Source organism: Macrotis lagotis, chromosome 1 (assembly GCF_037893015.1).
Source record: "Macrotis lagotis isolate mMagLag1 chromosome 1, bilby.v1.9.chrom.fasta, whole genome shotgun sequence".
Classification (NCBI taxonomy): Eukaryota; Metazoa; Chordata; class Mammalia; order Peramelemorphia; family Peramelidae; genus Macrotis; species Macrotis lagotis.
In genome coordinates, this window is record NC_133658.1 from 249,333,767 (window position 1) to 249,352,601 (window position 18,835).

An 18,835-nucleotide genomic window follows, 5' to 3' on the forward strand; every position below is an offset into this window, starting at 1 on the left:
TTTTTCTTAAGTACAGTTATGTTCTTTTTCATTCATGTAACATAATTTGTTCAGTTATTCCCCAACTATTGAGTTTGCCTTTAATTTCTAATTCTTTTCCACAACTACGAATATTTTTGGAATATGACCAATGGGTCTTTTTCCTTTATCTCTTTGGAGTATATGCTTAGTGATATCATTGCTCATTCAAAGATTATACACAGTTTGATATCTTTTGGAGTTTCGTTGCAAATTACTTTCCAGAAATGCTCGATCAATTCATAATTCTATCAGTAATGTGGAGCTATTTAGTATTCCTGCCCCCTCTAAGTTCCCTCCCAAAATTGCCATCATGCTAATCTGATGAGTGTGAAGTAGAACTTTAGAACTTTAATTTTCATCTCTCTCATGATTAGCAATTTGGAGCATTTTTTTCAGATTGTTGTTGAAAACTTAAATTTCTTCTTTAGAGTGCTGTTATCTTTTGACCATTTATGTATTAGGGAAAAACTATTGTTGCTATATATTTTGAATCAGTTCTCTTTATATCTTAGATAGCAATTCTTTTTTTAATTTAATTTTTTTTTAGGTTTTTGCAAGGTAAATGGGGATAAGTGGCTTGCGCAAGGCCACACAGCTAGGTAATTATTAAGTGTCTGAGGTCCGATTTGAACTCAGGTACTCCTGACTCCAGGGCTGGTGCTCTATCCACTGTGCCACCTAGCCACCCCTTAAATATCAATTCTTATAAGAGAAACTTACTGCCCCAATTTTTCCCTAGTTAACTGTTTTTCTTCTAATTATAATGACACTGATTTTGTTTATATAAAACTTTTCAATGTTAATGTAATTATATAATTAGAATGTTTTCTCCTATGAGTTTTACCATTCCTTATTTAAGCCTTTTCCTATCCATAGAAGCAAAAGTATTTCCTTGCCTAACCTTTTAATTTATTTTTTTGATATAACTTTTTTATATATAGTTCATATATCTAATTGGAGTTATAATATTATATGAAATATTGGTCTAATACTAATTCTAGCATTTTTTTTTCAGATAATGTCTTTATCCCCACAGGTTAGCAATGTTTAGCAAACATTGTACTACCGTACTATGTTCATTTGTTTCTGGATCTGTAGTTCCAAATCTACCCCATTAATCAACTTTTCTATGTTTAAATCAATTTCTAGTTGTTTTGATTGCTACTGTTTCTATTGAGTTGTACTGTCTAGACTTAATCAGTGCATAGCTGAGAGTTATGATAAGATGAGATAGTACACTGGAGAAAGAGATTTAGGACACCCACATCCATAATCATCTCTGATGACTTAATTGTGTGTCTCTGAGCAAATCATTTAAAGTCTTATTAGCCTCATTTTCCTCATCTGTAAAATACTGCTAATAATAATTCATTCTTTATCCTATAGAATTGTTGTGAAGATAATGCTTTCCAAACTTTCAAGTAAAATAGAAATGTGAGTTATTGTTCAATAAACACTTAATCCACAAGCATTTATGAAATATAGCTATGGACCAGGCACAGAATTGAGAGATCTTACCTTTAAGGAGCTTACATTGGACTTTGAAGAGGTGACATTTTACATTCTACAAGGTGATATTATACAAGGGGTATATGTTTGCATGTGTGTATGCAGATAGATAGATAGACAAGTACATAGTGACAATGGAGAAATCCAGAAAGGTCTATTGAAATGGGGGAGGAGGGGACAGCTAGGTGGCACAGTGGAAGGACAGCTAGGTGGCACAGTGGATAGAGCACCAGCCCTGGAGTCAGGAGTACCTGAGTTCAAATCCAGCCTCAGACACTTAATAATTGCCTATTTAAATTGCCTTAAATACATTTTTAAAATTTTTTTTTAAAAAAAAGAAAAAGAAATGGGCAAGGAGTACCCAAGTTGAATCTTTGAAGGCAACTGGGGGTTTCAAGGGATAAAGGTGAGGAAAGAAAGTATTCTCAAAAATGGAACACTCTGGCTGAAAGCCCAAAGGACATAGAATGGTATATATTGGGAACAGTTTGTGTACAATGTACACTCCAGTTTGGCTGGAGTGTACATTATATAAGGGAGAGTAACATGTAATCATCCTGGAAGAATGGACTGGAGTCAATGTGAAGAGCTCTAAATGCCAGAAAGAGGATTTTGTATTTTAACCTAAAATTAATGAGGAACCATTGGAATTTCTTAAGCAAAAGAGTGATAAGATGAGATATGCACTTCAAGAAAATCAGTTTGGCAACTTTATGGAAGAATAAATAGTGGAAATAATATAGGCTATTAGAATAATGAGATGACTAGGGGCTAGATAATGGTGGTTGTGGTGTGAGGCTTGAGAAATGATCATAGATTTAGAACTAAAGGGAACTCAGAGGTCTTCACATCCAACACCTTAATTTTACAGATGAAGAAAAGTAACTTGTCCAGTGTCACATGGGTAGAAGGTATTGAAGGCAGGTTTGAAAATTAGGTGATATTGAAGAGTTAAAATCAACAAGACTTGTCAACTTACTGGACTTTAGAAGAGGAAGAATAAAGAGTTGAAGATGACGCTTGAGTTTGAAAACCTGACTGATTTGGAAAGTTGAAGTTTCACACAAGAGAAACAAGGAAGTTTGGAAGCAGAGCCTATTTTAAGGCAAAAATAATGAGTTCATTTAGAAATGCTGGGTTTGAATTGCTTGTGTGATCCTGTGTAATTCATATAAACTCTCAGAATCAGTTTCTTCATCTGTAAATTGGGAATAACAGTGACACCTACCTCTCAATGTTATTGTGAGGATCAAATGAGAGTATTTGAAAGTGCCTAGCATAGTATCTGATAAATAGTAGGTGCTTTTTGAGTACTTTTCCCCTTTCTCTCTGTGATTGGTAAAATAAAACTAGAGTTGTAGGGGAGAGATTGAGGCTAACTATGTATATTTAGGAGTTAATATATATGAAAAGGAATAATGAAAGAGTACCTAAGGCAGAACTCTGGGGCATACCACAGGACATGGATGATGATCCAGAAAGGAGTGGTCAGACAAGCAGTACTTAGGCAGGACAAGGAGAGCAAAAGGAGGAAGGATGTCTTTCATGTAGCATCTATAACTGATGGAACAATGAGAGGAAGCAAGTGACTCAGGTCTTGCCACCATGCTCTCCTTGCTACTACTGTGAGGAATCCCCACATGCAGACCTCAGAAAAAGAAATGTTGCTTGTTTGGATCACCTTCAAGGGAGAGTCTCCAGTAATTTGGATACTTTATGTTTCCTGAAACAGCTAGGTGGCTCAGGTGAATACACCATCAGGCCTGGAGTCAGGAAGACCTGCCTTCTAATGTGATCTCAGACACTTTGTGACTATGTGACTGTAGGCAAGTCACTTAACTTTTTACTTCCATTTCCACATTTCTAAAGTGAGGACAATAATAGCCCCTAATTCCTAGGGTTTTGTGCACATCAAATGAGATAATTTGTGAAATGTCTAGGGCAATAGCTGGCACCGTGCTGTTTGTCCTTCGATTTTGAAGAGAACCCGGATATCATGGGTGATGTCTTCAGTTATGCTTGAATTTGACTTAACGCCATCATCAGCCTCCCTCTCTCTTTCTGAATCATCCAAGTCCAATGACAGGACAAAAGTCAAGATGACAAGCTATGACCCGGGATGCAGTGGATGACCTAGTCATCTTCTGTTCCTGACCAAACTCTAAATACCATGTGGCACCTGCTTCAGCCACCTTTCATGGTAAGCACTGGAACAAAAGATTGTTCTCGCCTGCCCATTCCTCAAGGAAAGTCTTCATCTGTTTGGGACAGACATCCCCCTAATACTAAGAGGTTTGAAGGCTGTTGTTTACCTTCAACCTGGTTTAGCCTATCTGCTGAGATGGTTTTACTGGGATGTGGCTGTTGCACTTGCTAAAACTCAGAGTTTAGGGGAGAGTTGGGTGAATCATGTGGACACCAGAGGAGCAGCCCTTGCACCAGAGGTGTCAGTCCTCCTGGATACTGCATACACATAGTAATAAATGTTTCTTTCCTATATTTGTTTCTGAATTCTTGGAGATCCTTTTAGTATTCTACATTTTCTGCAAGGTGAAAAAAGGGCTGACCTCTCCCAATATTGTTATCTTGGGTACTTTTAGAAGTGCTTGGGATCCTTTTATTGTCATTTGGATATGCATCAATATAAGCTATATGTAGGCTATATTTGAAGATTTGCGGGAGTAAATTTGAAGTGGGGATAAAGACAAAGGTAGAAAAAATGGTTCCAATACAAGCCCAGTATATGGGTTAGCCAGAGTTTAGGGGAGGGGGAGATAGTAAGAGGAATAGGCTGTAAGTTCCATAAATAGGAAATTGGTCATAATTCCTGCCTTCAATAATGGGAGTGAAACACATACACAAATAGCCTAAATACAAACTGGACTCTGTTAAGTCCATAAGAAAAGACAAACAGAGCAGAGTAGCAGCATGAGAAACTTAAACAGAGGAATGAAAGAGAGAAGTTTTAGTTTGAAGTTTAGGCAAGGCATCATGGAGGAGGTGTGACACTAGCTCAGCCTCAAAGGAAGGATTCCATTTGGCAGAGATGGGTGAAGCCTAGTCAAGTTTTGTTCATGACTTGTTCAAAACCACAGAAGTAAGGAAAGACAAGAAAAGATCATGACCTGAAGGGGGGAGATAGAATGCCAAGTCTGGGGGAATGGTCAGTGGTCCAGTTAGGCTAGAAGACAGAAGTGAAAGGGAATCATGTAAATATAACTGGAAAGGAAGGAAAGAACAGGACTATCATGAATGCCATGAATGACTATCATGAATTATTCTGTGGGCAGTGCAGATTCACAGAAGGTTCCATAGTGGGGAAATAATGTGTTCACAACTATAAGAAGATTGTTTTTGCATTGGTTTGAAGGATGAAGAAACTGGAAACAGGATCACCAGTTAAGAGGCTATTACACAGGCCAGACAGGACAGAATAAGGGCCTGAACCAGGTTTGGTGGGAGTAGACATGAAGATAAAAGAATAAATGTATGAGAATTTTCAGAGGTAGAGTCAAAAGAATTTGACAACATACTGGAAACTAGGGGTCAGAGTGAAGAGATACCTCTGAGTTTTCTCATCTAGCTGATGGGATTAAGGGTGCCATCAATAGAATTAACAGAATAGAATCAGTATTAAGTTGTGTTTGGTGATGGGGAGAGTTATCTTTTAATTCTTTGAAAAAGGTCATTCCTCTTCTAAAATATGTGATAACCAGAATGCCTTTCTCCTTATACATGTTGGCTAAAAGAATTTTATTAGGACATACTTAGATTTGGAAAAGTTTTTAATTAGAATTAATGCTAGAAGTAAAAAAAAAATACTTCCTTTTTTCTCATCTTCTATCTCCTGCCTCTTTCCCTGCCTGGCTTGGCTATCAAAGTATAGATACCCTTGTCTCCTCAGAGGAATTGTGGGGAGAGCCCTGAGGTAAGAGGACTAAACTGATGAGCCTTGGACCATCTCATTAGAGTTTTAAGGGACCTTAGAAAGCACAGGGTCCAGCTTCCTCTCTCAGGAAACTGAGGCTGCTAAAAGTTATAGGGGCAGCAAATATCAAAGGGAAGTTCTAACTAGTTTTGGAGGTGGATGAATGTTATCTCACCTCAAATTCTGCAAATTCCTCTGTATCTTGTTGCCTTCTTATTTGAACCTATGGAAGTCAAACTTCTTGTGTGACTCTTTTGTGACTCTCCATGTCACCATCCTGGGCAGTGAAATGGCCCCAGTGTTTCACCTAGACCCTGGATCATCTCAGAGTCTGACTGGGATTGCTCTCTCCCAACCTGTCACCTTTTCTTTCTCACTAAGTGCTGGTTTCAAGTGTTGCCTATTTCTTGTTCCAGTTAACATTAAAAAGACACAGAAATGTAAATTTTCCAGTAGCAAAATACAGCATGAGGGGGAAAAACTTTAATCAAATGGGTGTATTCTCTAGAGGCCCAAGTACTTCATTTTAATTCATCATTTCCCTTTGATGAAAACTTTAGTGAATTTTTTATTATGTAGAATTTATATGAAGCTAGGGTTTAGGTAATCAGTTTTAATATTTATACACTTAGGGAAAAAATAGGAATCATTAGCAAAGCATGCATAATTAATGAATTAAATTACATTTTTCCTTTGTTTTCCTTCAGGTACAAGGAAATGCTAGATCTGGTGATCTCACCCAGCCTGACTGTAAACAGCCATTGCTCTGATAGACTGACGCCCAATCTTTCTGACATTGGTACCCCGTCTCCCCATGACATAGGAGGTAGGTCTTTGGTCTCTTTGTGATTTGTTCATGAAGGTTCGTGCCACTGTTAAAAAAAGAGTGTCAAAGTTATAGGTCAGTTCTTAAACCTGATCTCATGAAAAATACTTCCTTTCAAAACTATAGACTTGCTGGTTAACTTTTTTTCCCTTACTGGAATTCTGGATGGTCCCCCTGAAAGGAACCCAGAGATTTGAATAGACTGCATGGTAGAGTCAAACCTCTTTGAAAATTATCCTCTTTGGGGTAGAAGCAATTCAGAATATTAAATGGCAAAACAACGTAGCAGCTTGTGACTCAACCCATAGACAACAATTAAATATTGTTTGATATCTTGAGCCAACTCTATAGCTTCTCAGGATCACAACCCAATTCTGTTCACTATTTGGTTCTCTCCTGGTTTAAACACTCATCCTAGTGGGCCTGTTGCTTTATGGGGTTTTCATCCCAGGAAAAAAACTTGTCTACCTCTTGTTTTCTAGATCAGCTTGAGTCAAGGAAGGACAGGAATGTTAAATCTGTTTAAAAAATTATTGGCAAATGATGCAGAGGAACTAGTTCTTGCTAGTACAATTCCAGCTATTGTTTGCTCTGCTTGGGATCTGTCAGCCTTCCTGCTAGAAGAGGCATTAAGCTATTATGTTTAACCATTGGTTTAACCCCTTGTGAGACTATTTGCTGTGGGTGTTTTGAAAGCCCATTTATCTCACCATGGCTAACTAACTGTGTTTGATTACAGCTTATAGGCTATGAATACCACAAAACAAGATTGACTGGAAGGACTAGCATGTGGGGGAAGCTGGAGTTTAAATTTCATATTTGAGGTGAAATATCAAGTTATTAGAAATATCTTGAAGGAAATTAAGACCTTGCTGCTCTTAGAACATTAAAAGAGTCATCAGAGAATGTCAGTTCTGGAATGGCCATAGAATGTAAAATGTTAAATGGGAAGAGACCTTAAGAACACAGAGTAGAGAGAGCCAAGAGCTGGAAGAAATCTTAGGAATCATCCAATCCAGGGATTCTTTAGTTTTTTTTAAATATTTTGATATCAATATCTCGATATAATTGGTTTTCTTTATAATCCTGTATATTTTACCCCATGCATTTAAAAACATTCTGAGTATGGGTGCATAGACTTCAAACTGGCAAAAAAGTCCATGACAAAAGCAGAGTGAGGGGTGGCTAAGTGGTGTAGTGGATAGAGCACCCACTCTGGAGTCAGGAGTACCTGAGTTCAAATCCAGCCTCAGACACTTAATAATTACCTAGCTGTGTGGCCTTAGGCAAGCCACTTAACCCCATTATTGCCTTGCAAAAACTTAAAAAAAAAAAGGTGAGAAACCACTCATTCAGTCCAACTACTTCATTTTACATAAGGGGAAATTAAGGTCCTGTGATTTTTACAGCATTACAGAGTTGATTGAAGGGCAGTGAGGTGGTGCAGTATTTAAACTAAACTAATGTCTAAAGTCAGAAGGACTCAGCTTCCTGAGCTCAAATCTGGTCTCAAACACTTACTAGCTCTATGACAAGTCACTTAATCCTGTGTACCTTAGTTTCTTCATCTATAAAATAAACTGGAGAAGGAAAGTGGTAAACCACTCCAGTGTCCTTGCAAAGAAAAACTCCAAATGGAGTCATGAAAAATCAGATATGACTGAAAAACAACTGAGCAGCAATAGTAATAGAGTTGATTAGTGGCAGAATTTAGGTATTTCACTTGGAAAGGGGAGGGGTAATGAGTTTAAATCTTTTTTTAAACCATCTTGTGGGTATAAAAAAATCAGTCTTGAGTTATGAAGACAGTAGAATAAGCATGGTGAACCACCTTTCTAAAATAGAACATTGGCTTCCTAATTCTGCCCCAGAGCTTGGTAGGAGAAAGCATCATAATCTGCCTAGGATTCATAGTCAGAAAAAATTCTTAGTAATTTACAGAAGCTGAGTTGCATTTATCATCAGAAAGCAAGTTAAAGACTATTTTGACTCTCATTTCTCTTTCCTGAGTAAACAAACACAGTGAATGAGAATCCTAAATAATGGTGAAAAATATCTTTAGCATATTGGTTACTAGCTTGCTAGAAGTGGGAGGCAGCAGGATGCAATTGAAAGAGCATTAGATTAGGAATTTGGAGATCTGGGATTTGATTCTGCCTCTGCTCACTTGGGGTGTGACCTTTGGCAGGTCCTTCCACTCTTCTGAGCATCAGTTTCCCCTTTAGTAAAATGAGAGAGCTGGACTAGAATCAGTTCTAGCTCCCAAACTCTATGAGTTCACTGCATCTGATTCTTTTACCTCTCCCACATACAGTCAGTTGCCAGATCTTGTCAGTTCTATCTTCATTCCTTCCCATAAATCACAAAATACGTTTGTAGTGAACACTAGCTTTCAGAAAAGATGCAGCAGTGGTTTCCAGTTAGCACACCAGAAATTGTCTCAGGTTTCTGTTTTTAATCTTTCCTCTTTTCTTCTAATTTATTTCTAACTTCAATTAGTCAAATGGTTGTGATAAATCCATACTATGACCTTAGGATTAGTAGTGTCCATCTCAAATAGAACCAAGGGAATAAAGTTAATGTAAGAATACCTGTGGGCCAGATATTGACTTATTAACATTATCTATATTCTATTCTATTTTTGTTTATGTTAATAAATAGTTCCCAATTACATTTTATCTAGTTCAGGCCCACTGGGAGTGTAGCCCCCCCCCCACCAGATTTCTGACATCCTAAGATATTGCACTATAAATCTCTCTGGGTCTCAGATTCCTGATCCATGAAATAAAGGAGTTATAATAGACTGTCCCTAAGATCCCTCTAGCTCTTACAGTCTGCTTACTAAGGTCCTTTACAGCTATAAAGAGTCTGTTGACTTCAGTTTTTATAAACTTCAAAGTACAATTCAGCCAAACTTGAGCATGTAAAAAGAGATGTTGCCTTAAAGACTTTGTCTTTGATAAAATTAGACACCCTGTACCTGATAATAGGAATCCCTTACTTCTAATCCATATGAGCCAGTTGGAGCCAAAAGGGACCTTAGAATACAGAATAACAAAGCTTGCAAAGACTCAAAGGATCATTTAATTAACTCCCTTATTTTACAGAGGGGGGAATATATTCTATTTCCATTGCTTTGAAACAAGTGAGTCTTAGATACCAAAATTTGTCAGGGTTTTCTGAGAGGGAGAATAGGAAAAGATGCTACCAAATTCAGAGATGGCAAGCCTGGCAATATCCTATTACATAAACAAATTTCTTTCAATGCCTTGTGAGACTGGAGCTAAGCTCCACTGAATCTGCAGAAGAAATTCTATACTTGAGTGTGCTCACTAAGTACCAAATTAAGCCACTGTTGACTGGCCTATTTTCCCCTTTGCCCTTCGTCCTGTATTCATTCATTTCTTTAGTAAGGATTGTTCAGAGTACCTACTATGTGCCAGCACTTTGTACAATATACAAAATGAGTTGTGATGTGGACCATTCCCTTTAAGATCTGGCCGAGTTGAATGGGAGATACAATGAGACACAATGACAGTTTGGAGAAGGTAGAGATAACATTGGTCAAGGAAAACTGGAGGTGGGACTGAACTGGAACCTGAGCTAGAACCCAGCTGCTGCTAGCAGCCTTGAAAGATTAATTACACTAAGGAAGTAGAAAGAGGCAAAACATTTTCTTTAGAAAAAAAGCAGCTGTTTTTCTAAAGTGAATATTGGAATATTAGATATTTCTTCTGAGTTATGAATCCCCACTCCCATTAGATAAGCTGTATTCCAATTTTTAAAATCGTTTTCTGTCTTCTTGTTGAATGGCATTTTCATCCATCCAATAAACAAATACTTATTGAGCACTTATTTTACATACTGATCAGCATTTCCACAGGTGACTTAGCCAGTAGAAAAGTCTCCCTCTGTGGAGCTAATCACTTCTGGGTGGGAAAGGTATGGGGAGGGAGCAGAAAGCATTATAATTAGAAGAGAATTTCTGATCCTTTCTTTAAAGGAAATGATGCTAAAACTAAAAGGAATGCCTATTAATATTTTGTGTATGTGTCATTATGCATATGTGCATTACCTTTTAAATTTTTTAATTGAAACCTTTTGGCTTTGTATCACTATTATTACTGATTATATCCCACCCTACTTCCCTACCCAGAGACATCATTTGTGACAAAGAGGAGAAAAGATCAATTCAGAAAAACTAAAACTGTGTTTGACTATATAAGTAGTATTCCACAGCTATAATTCTTAACTTTGCAGGGAAGAGAGGGAGAGTACCTATTAATATTTTAATCCAAAAAAGTTTTAAAAATGTGTTGCAAGCAACCCTGTTATCATAGCAACTATTACCTTGAATTTTTATTCAAGATAATTAAATATGAATTATCCCAACTGATCCATATCCCACAGCTAATTGATGGAAGGGACTAAACTAGGACCCAAGTGCCAGAGTCAGCACTCTTCTATTCTGAACTGCTATCTGTTTTATGAGGCAATGTGATATAAAATCAAAATTATGGATTTTTGCGTTAGAAGGGGTCTTAGAGATCCTATTCCTTCTTTTAATAGAGGATTGATTTAAACTGAGGTTTAGAGAAATTAAGTTGCTTTTACCCAAAATCACAGAAGGAATTAAATGGCAGAGTTAATCAGAAAAAGGCAAAGTACTCAAGTATCAAGACTTTAAATCCACGATTCTTTTCCTTGGCCTTGTGGGTGGATGGGGAGAGTCTTAGGGCCCGAGTTGCAGTCCCACTCTAGCACTTAACTAGTAGTATGACAAGCCTCTGCCTTTTCTTCTCACAGGATTGTTAAAAAAATTGCTTTGTAAGCCTTTAAGTGCTCTATAAAAAGTGAGATATTTATTGTCATTTGTTATTATGACCTGTGTCATCTGCTAAATTCCTCTTTTCCATAGTGAAGAACTTTCCCTGACCATGAATATTCCTTTTCTCTTCAAAGAGAAAAGAGATAATAGATTTGTGATTTTGTACATTTGGTAAGGGGTTATAACAAAAAAGAGCTTCTTGCAATAAAATTATCCAAATTGGAATTAATATAATTCCTTCCCATGTTTACAAGAAGCAACCTCTAGTTCCTAGTACAGTCATCACATTCTAGATGGAAACTTTTGACCTCACCTTTCACAATCATTAGCTCACTAATCCCACTGTAAGAGAAAAAGAATGTGTGCATTGGGAAATAAGATGCAGAGAGTTTTACTGGCTTAAGCAAGACCCCACTCAAGGAATCTGCCACAAGAACTGGGGTGAGAATTTGGGCATCTCTAATGCTGTATGCCAGCTACACTGGTTCACACTATGACTGAGGGATGAAAAAAAAAAAAAACAAATTTCAGGTGATTAACTCACCCTAAACAATGGAACCTATAATCTGGCTACAGTATTGTTATCCACAATCTATAACTTCTCTCCTGCCCCCAATCAAGAAAAAAAAAAAATTAAAATTCAAAACTTCAGAAGTAAATAGATGTCTTTTTTAGCAGTTAGGCATTCATCAAGTTTTCTCTTCCTTTTAAGGTTCCTAGGGTTTGGATTGGGAAGGTTGGGAATGAAGAGGGGAATGCTAAAATTGAACCAAATTAAAACATATTGAAACTTTTTTTAAACCCACCCAAAATGGTTTCACACTGAAATCTGCAGAGGAAAAAAGGATGGCTTGTTTGTTTTTATAAAGAATGTCTCCCCCTCTTCTATAATCTTTTCTAGGTTTACTGGGATGTGACAGGGGGAGGGTGTTTCTCTTTTACAAAAGTATATAAAGAGACAAGAGCAGGCAAGGGAAGATACTCATTTTTCCCACCACAATGAGAGAATATAAGAATGAGAACACTAGAAGTAATAAAACTTGTGTATCACCTATTTTGATTGGTGGGGAAAATTTCAATCCAAATTTATGGAATTACAAGTTAACCAGAGCCCATAGGAATATTTTCAGAGTTACATTTTATGCAAATTTGCATATTTCATTAAATATAACATGTTCAAAATGTTTAATTCACCAAGCTATGTTTTACTGAGTTCCTTTTTTATTTAATGACACATAGGGCATCAAAATGAGACTTTTCATTCTTTAGTCCTAGGGAAGGACATCGTAGGGAACAGAATCTTGTGGCCAAGGGAACTCATTGAAGATGGATATAGACGATACCTAGAATTTTCTTCCTCCTCACCTCAGAATCTTAGCTTCCCTCAAGACTCATCTCAAATTCCACCCGGCAAAAAATATACTCAAAGTGAAGTCTTTGCCTTTATGGTGTTTGTAATCTGAAATGGAGGTTCTTGATGGGGTTTTTTTTCTGTGTGTGTGTGTGTGTGTGTGACATGGACCTCCTTGGGCAGGCCAGTGAAGACTGTGTCCCTGTCCTTTGGATTAATGTGTTTAAATACATAAGATAAAATACATAAGGTACAAAAGACATCAAAGTATGGTCAAAATAGGATGTGCTTTTTACAAGTTCATAGACCCTTCTGAAATTTATTCCTATGCCTTTATTTACAAATTCTTAACCTAGAAGTAGTGTGATTTCCCCCCCCCCCACAAAAGACAACTATGTCATTCTTATAATCCAGAATAGAATAAACATTGTGGGAGGTAGAAAACAGTATTCAAAATCTCAGAGTTTGGGGGAAGTGGGGTTGCAAAGAGTCTTTCTGATTGAAACAATCAGGGAAGATTTGCCAGAGGAGGGGGCATTTGAACTTTGATTCCAAAGATTAGGAGGGGGAGGGTTTTGGATGGAGAGCTGGGAGCAATGCTATAGCAAGAGGAAGAGGACTTAGACCATTTTCCAGTTTTCTTACATCTTAGTCTCTAACGTGTACTCTGATCCAATGTCACTGACTGTTACCTGAACAAGATGTCTCTGAGCTCTGCCTGTTCCCCATCCCTGGAAGTTCTTTCTCCTCCACTCTAACTACTGAGCTCCCTGGCTTCCTTTAAGTCCCAACTAAAATCCCACCTTCTACAGGAGGCCTTCCCCAATCCCTCTTCATTCTAGAGTCTTCTCTTTATCAATTATCCCATTTTAGTCTTTATTTGTACACAGTTATTTGTGGTCTCCTTTAATAGTTTGTGACCTCCTTGAGTACAGAAACTGGTTTTTACCCCTTTTCATATAACCAGAGCTTAGCCCAGAGCCTGTAACATCATTGACATTTAATAGATACTTATAGACTATTAGTGAATTTATCTTAAAAAATCTGTTGGGAGGGGGTGGGGGCTAGATGGTGATGGGGCAGCTGTGTGGCACACTGGATAGAGCACTGGCCCTGGAGTCAGGAGGACCTGAGTTCAGATCTTACCTCAGACACTTAATAATTGCCTAGCTATGTGACCTTGGGCAAGTCACTTAAATAAATTTGCCCTAAATAAATAAAAAATTTTTAAATTCCACTTAAAAAATCTGTAAGGAAAAGAACTTTGTCCACAAAATAGGAGAAAACCCTGATATTCTTCTTCTCTCTACACTTAATGAATTCATCAGCTCCTAGGGGTAAAATTATCATCATATCTATGCAGATATTTCCTCAGTTTACATATTCAAACTGTCTCCTCCACCTTTTCTCTTTATGTTTCCCTCTGGGTTTCCATCCTTACTCTTTCTCTTTCCCCAATTCTTTTTAGTTCACCTTTCCCAAATCTGTACATCTGTCTTTCTCTATTTCTGTCTGTTTCTCTCTTCTCTCTCTCTCTCTCTCTCTGTCTCCCCCCACCAAGTCCTTTTAGTTCCACTTTCTCCACTTTTCTACATCTGTGTCCACCTCTCAACTATCATAATATGACCTCACTTCAAGCCTTTATCCCCTCCTTCCTGAACTATTACAATAAGTCTTCTCATTTGGTCTACATGTCTCCAGTTTCTATCCTTAGCAATTCATTCTCCACCTAGCTGCCAATGATATTTCTAAGGCACGGATCTGACCTTGTCACTCTTCTGATCAAGAAGCTCAAGTGACTCCCTCTTGCCTCTGGTATAAACTATAGACTCAACAGTTTGGCATTTAAATTCTCCATTGTCTAGCTACTAACTTCCTTCTCAGGCTGATGAGTCCCATTATTCCCCTTCACACATTCTTTTTTTTTATTATTCTTTTTTAAAAATTTTTTTATTTTATATTTATTTATTCTCTTTTAATACATTAATAAAATATTCTTGTTCAAAAGTAGACAGAATACTCCCTCCCCCACAAAATATAGACTCACTTGAGCGATAAAGTAAAGGGGAGAGAAAAAACTAAAATTAAAATTAAAAAAATAATAGTAATAATTGTACATATGGCCAGGTGGCACAATGGATGGAGCCCCAGCCCTGGAGCCAGGAGTACCCGAGCCCATATCCGGCCCCCTACACCCAACAATCACCCAGCCATGTGTCATGCAAGCCACCCCAACCCCAATGCCCTGCAAAAACCAAAAAAAGAAAAAAAAGCCCCCCCCCCCAAAATAAAATAGTAATAATAGTAGGGGTGGCTGGGTGATGGACAGAGCATTGGCCCTTGAGCCAGGAGCATCCAGGTCCAAATCCGGCCTCAGACACCCAAAGATCACCCTGCTATGTGGCTCCAGGCAGGCCACCCAGCCTCATTTGCCCAGTACCCCGCCCCAAAATAATAATAATTAAAAAATGTGCTTCAGTCTTTGTTCCCATACCAACAACTCTGTTGTGGGTGGATCAGATTCTTTATGGTAAGTCCATTGCAAAAGTTACTTCCATATTTTTCCACCTTGCCATTGCTGATCGCAACTCCCTCCTTTTGTATTTCTCCACTAACATATACTATATTTTCTCTCTCCTTTCACTCTGACTCTACTGTAGGGTAGCTGAGTGGTGCAGCAGACAGATCCCTGGTTCTGGGGCCAAGAGGCCCCAAGCCCCCATACCACCCCTTAGGCCCAGCATCCACCTGGCCCTATGGTCCCGGACAGGCCATCCAATCCCAGCCAATTGCAAGAAGTAAAAAAAGAAAATGTGTTATATCTGACCACTCTCCCCCCATGGTCCATCCTCTCCTCCATCACTCACATCACCCCCCTTCCCCCTGTCCCCCCCCTTACTCCAGATGTCTATACCCCATTGAGTATATATGCTGTTTCCTCTCCTAACCACCTCTGATGAGAACGAAGATTCCCTCATTCCCCCTCGCCTTCCCCCACTTCCATATCATTGCAATAGCTCATTGTAATAAAGAAAAAACTTATTATATGAGATATCTTGGCCTATTCCCCCTCTCCTTTTTCTTTCTCCCATTATATTTCCCTTTTTTCTATTGACTCCATTTTTGCACCATATTCTATCTTCAGATTCAGCTTTCTCCTGTGCTTCAACTATAAAAGCTCCCTCTACCTGCTCTATTAACTGAGAAGGTTCATATGAGTATTATCAGTGTCATTTTTCTATGCAGGAATACATGCAGTTCATCATCATTAAGTCCCTCATATTTTCCCCTTCTCCAATCTCTGTGCTTCACCTGAGTCCTTTATCATCTCTGGCCATTCCAACAGGAACATTTGAAATTCCCCTGGTTCATTGAAAGTCCATCTTTTTCCCTGGAAGAGGACATTCAGCCTTGCTGGGTAGTTGATTCTCCATTGCATTCTAAGCTCTTTTGCCTTCCAGTATATTATATTCCAAGCCCTACGAGCTTCCAATGTAGTTGCTGCTAAGTCCTGTGTGATCCTGACTGCAGCTCCACGATATTTGAATTGTGTCCTTCTGGCAGCTTGTAATATTTTCTCTTTGACTTGGGAGTTCTAGAACTTGGCTATAATATTCCTAGGGGTTGGTTTTTAGGGATCTCTTTCTCGGGGGGAATCAGTGGATTCTCTCCATTTCTATTTTGCCCTCTGCTTCTAAGTATATCAGGCCAATTTTCCTGTAGTAATTCTTTGAAAATGATGTCAAGGCTCTTTTCCTGATCATGACTTTCAGGTATTCCAATAATTTTTAAGTTATCTTTCCTAAGTCTGTTTTCCATATCAGTTTTTTTTTTCACTGAGATGTTTCATTTTCTTCTAATTTTGCATTTTTTTGGTTTTGAAGTAATGAATCCAGGTTTCTCGTAAATTCATCAATCTCCCTGAGTTCCATTCTTTGTCTGAAGGATTTGTTCTCCTCAGAGAGTTTTCTTATCTCTTTTTCCATCTGGCCAATTTTGCTTTTTAAAGCATTCTTCTCCTCAATAACTTTTTGAATTGTTTTATCCATTTGACCTAAATTGGTTTTTAGCATGCTATTTTCTTCAGCATTTTTTTGGATTTCCTTGACTGGGATGCTGACTTCATTTTCATGTTTTTCCTGCATCTTTCTCCTTTCTTTTCCCAGTTTTTCTTCTAACTACCTCATTTGATTTCCAAAGTCTTTTTTGAGTTCTGTCATAGCCTGAGCCCAATTTCTGCTTTTCTTGGAGTCTTTAGAGAGAGGAGCTTGTGCTTCCTCATCTTCAGACTGAGTATTTTGATCCTTCTTGGGCTCATATGCAAAATATTTCTCAATAGTCTTCCTCTTTTTTCTCTTCTTGCTCATTTTCCCAGCCTGAGCCTGTTTTGGGGGTACTTCCTGAGCTTTTGGGACACTCCCACAAAGGTATCAGTGTGTGAGGCTCTGTCCTCCCTCCTGGTCTGTGAGTGACCCTATGTGCCCTCCTCTGCCATGGGGCTGAGGTGGAGGGAGGTCCTGCTTTTCTATTGGGGGGCCTAGACTGCGGTCAGGATCTGAATGTGGTCAGAACCCCAGTGTCCTGTTCCAGGGTTAGAGGACAGAGCTCTGCAGTCTCTCTCTCTCTCTTCACTCCCCTCCCTAGGTTCAATGGGCTCATACCCTGGGGGCTCCTGCTTACTGGCTCCACCTGCTTCTGTTCCTGGATCTGGACTGCCGAAAGAGCACATTGCTAGCTGTGTACCCTGAGTGCTAGGCTTCATGTGCTCGCTCTGGCAGAGGTCCCCCAGCTGTTCCCCCACTTTGTACCCAGTGCTCCCCGGGGTGTAGCTCAGGATACTCCCCCACTGCTGTGAGCCACAGCTCCCAGCACCCTGGGGCTGCCTCCAGGAGGCTGAAGTCCTTTCACTCTGGCGGGCCGCACCTCCGACCCCAGGGAGCAGAGCCTTTCTCTTTTCCAGGTTACCTTGAGTAGGAGAACTGCCTCCCTGGGTCCCTCTGTGGGTTCTGTCTCTCGAAAGTTTAGTTAGAGTCCTTAGTTTGGAAGTTTTATGAGAGAGCTTCTAAGAGATGTTGCTCTCTTGTCACCATCTTGGCTCCGCCCCACTGCTATTGTTCCCCTTCACACATTCTTCATGCCTACTTCATATTCTCATTTCCTCTTTGCCTCCACACAGACTATTTACCAGGCCTTTATTAGCTTTCTACCTTTGCTCCCCTTTCTGTCTTGGAAATCCTTATTTTTTTCAAAGCTCAGCTCAAATATAACCTCCTATAAGAGGCTTTCCTGATTCCCCAATTCTTAATGTCCTCCCAGTAACTTTGAATTTATCTTGTATTTATTATTTGTGTACATGTTGCTTTCCCTCAATAAAATGAAAGCTCATTGAGGGCAGAGACTGTTTCATGTATCCTGAGCACCTAGCATGGTACCTGATCCCGAATAGGCACATCTTTATCAAAATATAATTAAATAATAAATGTCTGAATGAGGGATTGAATAAAGAGAATTGTAACTTTACCAGAGATTTGTAAGCAGAGTCAAGACCCGCAGAAAGCAAAGTTCCAGAATGTTTTTCTCTAAATTAGTTTGTTTTGTTTTGTTCTTTAAATAGGAGTCCCCTCAGAGTTTCTTTCCAAGTTTCTCTTCAGGAGGAGGTCAGCATGTGAATATGAAGCTTAAGTTTGCCGGCATGATGTACTTATATAGATGGTAACAGACATTCTAAACAAATATTTCCCTTTTTCTTGTCTCCCCAGGCAGTTTCAAGCAAGCTTTAGAGATTGTCTCTCCCCTCTTCTCACGGTGAGTAGCATTGGTTGGATTTGGGAGCTGATGTTTAAATTGACAACTTTATCATTGCAGCTAATGTATGTACAGTGCTTGTACATACTAGGAACTTTATAAATGCTTGTAGAATGATTGATCATTTCTTGTTCCTTGCTTCATTGTAGAAGTTCTTTGAAGCATATAGGTTTGAGAATTTTTTTTTTCTTTTAAAAACCTGGCCATCAATTCAGAAGAAAGATTTAGCTTCTGAAAAGAAAGTCTTGGCCATTAGATCATGCATGCATAAATACATATGTGTTTACATACACACAAACACACACTGGTATTAAAAGATTCTAGTGCTGTTATCTTTGATTTAAAGCAGAGAGGTGATAATTCAAAGGACATTAGAACTAGAAGAGACCTGGGAAATCTTCATTTACAGCCTCACCTCACCCCCTATTTTACAGAAAAGCACGCTGAGGCTCTAAAGGGAGCAGTGACTTGTCTACGATCACACAGCGATTTAATACTCAAGTTTTCTCTTTCAGAACTAAACTTTTTTTTTTTCTTACATTAATACTATAGTAGAAAACATGTTGA

At 38.6% G+C, this 18,835-nt stretch overlaps 1 protein-coding gene across 2 annotated transcripts in view; it reads left to right on the forward strand.

The window, feature by feature from the left end:
* The window catches only part of EYA2 (EYA transcriptional coactivator and phosphatase 2), a 250,980-nt gene that overhangs the window by 88,067 nt on the left and 144,078 nt on the right, over window positions 1-18,835 (forward strand). For both annotated transcript variants that reach the window (XM_074210160.1, XM_074210161.1), the window contains exons 2-3: window positions 6,166-6,284; window positions 18,223-18,268. In XM_074210160.1, the coding sequence (XP_074066261.1) occupies window positions 6,176-6,284; window positions 18,223-18,268 (155 nt within the window). In that variant the 5' untranslated portion in view covers window positions 6,166-6,175. The remainder of the gene's footprint in view (window positions 1-6,165; window positions 6,285-18,222; window positions 18,269-18,835) is intronic.